This window comes from Triticum urartu, unplaced genomic scaffold (assembly GCF_003073215.2).
Source record: "Triticum urartu cultivar G1812 unplaced genomic scaffold, Tu2.1 TuUngrouped_contig_9639, whole genome shotgun sequence".
NCBI lineage: Eukaryota > Viridiplantae > Streptophyta > Magnoliopsida > Poales > Poaceae > Triticum > Triticum urartu.
In genome coordinates, this window is record NW_024120703.1 from 1 (window position 1) to 6,609 (window position 6,609).

Here is a 6,609-nt window from a genome sequence, read left to right on the forward strand (position 1 = left end):
CAGCAGGAACATTATTTGATTGCACCACAGCAGCACAGTGTACTTTCGAAAGGCAAAGACAAAATGCTGGCATAGTGGCATATCCTACAAGCTCAAAAAGCTTAAACATGGACAATAATGCTTGACAAGCTTAGAATACATGTACCCTGGCTTTATTGAACATGAGAGAACATACTGTTGATTTTAAAACGAAAGGGGTGATGATATTTCAGGAGGCATCATTTCCAGACAGATAATGGTAAGGTGCATGCCAATCACACGAGCAGCAAACTGGACAAACATAGTACAGGAGCAACTTGCTTACAAAGCTCCAAAACTAGTCAACAGCAGACTCGCAGTCTAAAATGATCAAACCTCGTTGTGTACAGAGACACATGCCTAATAAAAATTCTTGCCAGCAAAACCCAATGCCCAACATATTTCATGAATATTTACACCTACTAAAACAACTATATCAACCAACGGTATCCCCACAGAAATAAACTTGCAAACTGATAGAACATTAGACTAGAACCATCATTTCTCACATCCATGAGCTAATGCTGCTAAGTCCAAAATCGACATATCAGCTAATGGAAAAACTATGAGCAGCAACATTACCACATTATACACTTCATGAATTATTATTTTTTTGAAAAGGGGGATCCCCGGCCTCTACATCAGAACGATGCATAGCCACTTGTTCAAATTAGCTGCAAATCACAAGGAAGATGGATGCACAGCTTTGCATCCACACTACTGATGATTTAGCCATATACAGATACACACAGAGAACCCACACCTAGTATTTCACAACAGTGGCTATATTAGCGATGAGAAAGGCTGCTTCAATCTCTGTGAAAGACCACGCAGACTGCTTCGAATGCAGGCTGCTTCACACCAGAAGATCTCCACTAAAAAAACACGAGAGGATCTACAAATTTTCTTTTGACCGTCCTGCATTCGAAGCAACCGGAAACTATTAAGGCCTAGCACCCTCCAATCAGGCACCAAAACAGTTTCCCGAACTTCAATGCTCCCAAATAATCACATCCTTTGCAATACGCATCTGAATCTAAACCCTAAGAACCAGTTACACAACCTATGAGCTTATCCATCCAAACAAATCAGGTGTGAAGGCGAACAAGGCTAAAAGTACGAATACCCCCTCACGAAGAATAGTAAGAAAAAAAAGTACCCTGTGGAACTTGAGAAGCTCAAGAATGGCGAGGACGATGTCATTGACATAGCAGAACCCAGAGGCCTCGCCCTTCTTGGCGTGGTGGAGCCCGCCGGCCCAGTTCACGGTGATGTCGGCGTCGCCACGGTTGAGCTTGACGGCGGCGCCGATGCTGCCACCGGCGGAGGCCTGGCAGAAGGGGAAGAGTCCGTCAAAGACGGGGCAGTCCTCCCCGACGTTGAAGCGCTTGACGGCGCGGGGGTCGAGGATGGTCGGGTTGCCGGTCGCGGAGGCAAGGAAGGAGACATATTCGTCGGAGTGGAAGCGGCTGATGTCGGCTTCCGAGGCAGGGAAGGGGCGTGAGAGCTCGAGCAGGCGGTGCAGACCATAGTGGATAACTAGCGAGTGCGCCATGCGGATGCGGTGGGGCTTCATCGGGTGGCCCTGCCCGTAGTAGTAGTCGCCGATCGTGGGCTCGTAGAAGTAGCTCACACGACGGCGGCGGCTGTCCTCGCCACCTGCCGGAGACGGCAGCGACGCTCCCTCGCCGGACGCCGCCATTTCGGGGAATTTCTTCTCTCTTTGAGGGTTATGCTTTTTTTTAGGCTTTGAGGGGTCGAGGGTTATGCATATTAACTCGCAAATATACAATACGAGGCCCACTAGGAATAAGGGCAACGCGGAGGCCCAAACCTCTCATATGCAAGAGCATCTTCCAACAAGTGATAATTCTCATTTTCTCAAAACAAAACAAAAACAAGTGATAATTCTTTAAAAAAAACTTCAACAAGTGATAGTCCTCAAAAAAGAAAAAGAAAAAGAAAAACTCTTAACACCTCTTATACGAGGCCCACTAGGAATAAGCGGTCGAGTGATAGTTCTAAAAAAATATCCCCAACAAGTGATCTAATTTTTTTTAGACTAGGTGATGTAAAAATTGGCAATGTAAAAAGTATTATAGGGTAGGAAAAAGAAGATTTTACATCGAATATGGTTGTCATTGATTTAACAGGTGATGTAAAAAAAACCTCCTTGGCGACTGGTTTTCTCTCCACAATTGCTAAATATCGAAACCAAACATGACATGATAAAACTTACGAAATCGCAACAAACATAATCAAACATCATATGAAATTAAAGTTCAAATTCAAACTACAAGAATTGCGCATGACAAACTCAAACAAAGGTGCATATATGAAATACATAGCCCTCTCAAATATCTCATTGCCTCAATCACTTGTTTCCTGTTCATGGCTTCCTTCCACTCTATTACCATCGTTGCCATCACTGTCGCCATTCATTGCTCCCATGTCGTCACCCATGGCTCATGTGCCGCCACCCATTGCTCCCATTCCACCCATGACACCACCCATGCCCCCTGGCACCACCCATCTCTCCCATGCCGCCCATAACACCTATCAATCCTCCCAGGCCAAACTCTCCCATCCAGTAGCCTCCCATAGACCTTGTCGCTAATACTTGATCATAGTGCATCTCAAAGTATTTTCTTGCCTTCCCATCGAGATTACTCATGTCCATTGTCATGAAATTTTGCTCCTCTTCCTACTCTTGACCATTGCCTTCATTACTTTCTTCCTCTCTTCCGCCTCCGCTATCTTCTTCTCGGTTGTCGCCCTCTTCTCCTCGGCCGCCTCCCTCTTATTCTCGGTTGCCACCTTCCTCTCCGCCATTTCTTGGGCCTTTTCATTCTTTCCTTTTTCAGCCATCTCTTTTCGTATTGCCACTATGCTTCCAATTACTCCTTCACATCATTGTCTCATCCATTCTGCAACTTCTCCTTGCCACTCTTTCATTTGTCAGGCCTCTTCCTAGGAGCAACCCAGTTGGGAGTGGGGTTTATTTTTCCTTCCTCCGCACTCGATGCATCATCGTCGTCGTCACCAACTTGTGTTGCATCTCCAACCAAGCTCTTCTTCTTTTGTGGCACTTTGTGGAACTCACGGTTCTTCCACTTCTTCTCACACTCAAGCTCCGAATAACACTAACACAGAGTGGATGTTTTGCCCTTCTTTGTGCCTTTTTTCCCTCGCCCCTTGAATAATTCTTGACAATTTTTCACCTTCATATCACAATCAAGAAAAGAATTAGCAATCAATCCATTGAAGACATAAAGGATTGTTTGGACAAATTTGAACAAACATTGACCTTATTTAGGTAATTCCGACCACTTGGGTTCATACCTCAAAGTTGTGTCAAGCTAATCGCCCGCTTTTGACAATCTGACGATATAGCTCGCCATCAATGATGGAGGGAAGCTTGCGTTCGATGGATGCCACTAGTGTTGCATTCAGGGAAGTATGCATAGATGCAATCACAGTATGCGGTCATTAGTTGATAAACACCAACGACAGAATCAAGACCAATTTCCTTCCAAGCTTGACATAACAATGTGTCTTCTTGGGTGTTGTAGTTCCCATTTCTTCCCTTGGGATTTGCTTTAAAAAAGGTCATCTTCCATGTCTAGATGGTGCTCATATTGTGTTTCATATTCTTGAAAAGGGGATTTTTGGAGATAAATCTTGACATGCAACATTTGTGAATTGCAAGAATTTGCTCATCCACAGTACATACACAAAAATTTCAACAACACACACAAAACATCACATCTCAATTGCATACATATATGCACAATCTCATGACAACTAATGAAAAAAATCAGAGAAGTTTTGTTTTTTTACCTTTCGGTCATCTAGTCAAACATGGTGGGGACACCGACGGTCATCGTAACCGGTGAGGACGGCTCCAAGACGTTCATGAGCTCCTGGTGGTGGGTAGGCTAGGGAGGAGAGGCTATGTTATTCGTAAGATGCGGTGGCGGCTGCGGAAGAAGTCGTCGGCAGGGGCAACCTTCTTCTTCTTATTTCCGACACCGACCATGATTGATACATCCTACGGAGACCTCTTCCTGGTGCCAACAGTAGCGGACGTGTGTGGCTTTGGGGCAACCTTGGCATCTTTGGTGTTACCGGATGCACCCCACCCACCGGTGGCAGCAAACCGCTGTGGCACAAGACCTATGCGGTGGACCGATGACTTCGGCTTGGAGCCACCACCAATGGGAACCATGACAGGACCACTGCGGGTGGGCGAGAGGAGCGTTGAGGCCGGCATCGTCTGCGATAGCATTGGAGTGGTCGTCCATGGCGAATCGACGGTTGGCGGCGGGAAACTTTCGCGGAACGGTTGGAGCTGCGCACGGCCAATTTTGTTTTTTGCTGACAGCCACACGGATGTTGCAAATATGTAGTAGTTGGGAGCAAAATTTGGGGACGCCCACTTTTTTACATCACCAACTATATATATCGTCTATTGGAGCTGCATTTTTGCCTCTATGTGCCATAAATGACAAATTTTACAACGTTGCGATGTTTTTTCATCACCTGAGCGTCTCCAACTATCAAAGCATCTCCAAAAGATTTAAAAAATTTATTCTCCTATAAATGGTTATTGCAGTCGTCCCAACATTTTATGAAAGATTTGCGGGTGGGGTTGAAAGTGGAATCATGCCCTTAATCGTTTTTTGTTGTTGATGACAATATACACATAGGGGACTAACAATGTTTGTCAAGTATATCTCAGGTTTAGTCCCCTCGGGATCGTGTGTGTGGATCATGACTACGGAAATACTTATCTTGCTCAAGAAAGAAGAAACAAGTCTATTTGGCTTAGGCCCCTTATGTTTGTTCTTGAGTATAGGGATCCCGCACTATTAAGAGGGGAACATGGGGTCTCGCGAAAGTCTTGCTCAATGATCTTCTTAACACTCATCATCTGAACCCTGCCTCTGTCGGACGACCGACACAAGTCGGACGACTGGTATCCACCGGACGTCCGGTACTTCCTATACAGAGCCAAAACGTCGGATTTCCGGATCCGGCCTATCCCTAACAGAGCCAAAACGTCGGTCTTCCGGTCACTGTCGGACGTCCGGTGCCTCGGACGACCGACGTTCTCCAGTAATCCGATACTCACTAACATGAGCCAAAATGTTGGACGACTAGTCATTTCCAAACGCTAGGTACCATACAAACAGAGTACATATGTCGGATGTCCGGTGTTATGTCAGATGTCCAGTACCTGCCAAGGCCTCGGACGTCCGACAACTGCTGCACTCACATGGCTCCAACGGCCACTTATTGTGGGATTCTATATATACCTCTCACCCATTCCGTGAGGGGGTTGACCATTCACTTTGAACATCCCCAAGAACACATTTCACTCTCTCTCTCTCACTCACTCATATACCAAATCTTAGATCCCTAAGGGATTTGAGAGCATTTGAGAGAAGTTGTCCACTCAAGTGATAGATCCACTCCTTCCCCCTCTTTGCACCACAGGAATTCTTGATTTGAGCAAGTCTTGAGCTTTTCCCCATTGTTCTTGTTACTCTTGGAGGTTGGAGACTCCTAGGCGGTAGGAGTTCTTCGGAGAGGAATCGACCATTGTGATTACCCCTGGAAAGTCTGTGAGGGTTTGCAGACCACCCCCAAGGTCTACCACTAGTGGTTGAGAATCGCCTTCATGGTGATATCTCAAAGAGAGAATAGGGTGAGCCTTCGTGGCATTGGCGTGCCTTCGTGGTAACACCCACCTCTCTAAACGGTGACGTAGCTTCCCTCAAAGGAAGTGAGCATCGGCATACATCCTCGTCTCTTGGAGTTGCGGTTATTTGTAACCCTAACTCCCTACTTGTAGTTAATTGTCTCTTAGTCTTTACTTGTATCTTATTGTGCTTTCTTACTCATATACTTGTGGCACTTGTCTACCTTGCTTAGCTCTTAGTATCACACTTGCAATTGTCAGGTTCACTTTCATATTCCGCAGTAGTGCCTAAAATTGCTAAGTAAAAATTAAAATTTGTAATTGTACCTATTCACCCCCCTCTAGGTCCATCTTGATCCTTTAAATTGGTATCAGAGCCTCGTGCTCTATTCTTGTGGCTTAACTGCCCTAGAGCGAGATGAACCCCGATGGAACTCCCCTTGTTGCAGATCCGAAGGAGAAGGGCACGGCTTCTTTGGAAGTCAAGTCCTTCACTTCTGAGGATTTGGAACGAGCCCCTGCTAAGCAAAAGGAGGAGCATGATGCTTCTCTTGAGGCTTTGGTCCAATGAGGTTAGCCACATTAACCACGATGCTCGCACCACTTTCGGGTGCTGCGGCCTTGAGGCCAACTGTGCCTACTCCTTCACTTGGCCAACAACCTCCTAGCAATGATCAATCTAGTGTTCCATGGCTTTATGCTAGACCTCAAGTAGAGAAACCTAAGTATGATCCTGGAGGAAAACCTCCCTTGCTTGATGACAGTTCCGATTTTGCTTTGTGGAGAGTTGGTATGCAGGACCATCTTAGGTATGCCAATGATGAAATGTTGAACATCCTGGAGCATGGCTACAACCCTGTCGACTGAAAGAATCTCACTGCGAGAGA

At 45.9% G+C, this 6,609-nt stretch overlaps 1 protein-coding gene across 1 annotated transcript; it reads right to left on the reverse strand.

Annotated features, from left to right (window-relative positions):
- Positions 1 to 1,066: 1,066 nt before the first annotated feature.
- Positions 1,067 to 1,784, reverse strand: LOC125532304 (histone deacetylase 6-like). Its single transcript, XM_048696424.1, has one exon. It carries the CDS (start codon positions 1,718 to 1,720, stop codon positions 1,082 to 1,084), a length of 639 nt encoding a protein of 212 aa, XP_048552381.1. The 5' UTR covers positions 1,721 to 1,784; the 3' UTR covers positions 1,067 to 1,081.
- Between the last annotated feature and the right edge of the window lie 4,825 nt (positions 1,785 to 6,609).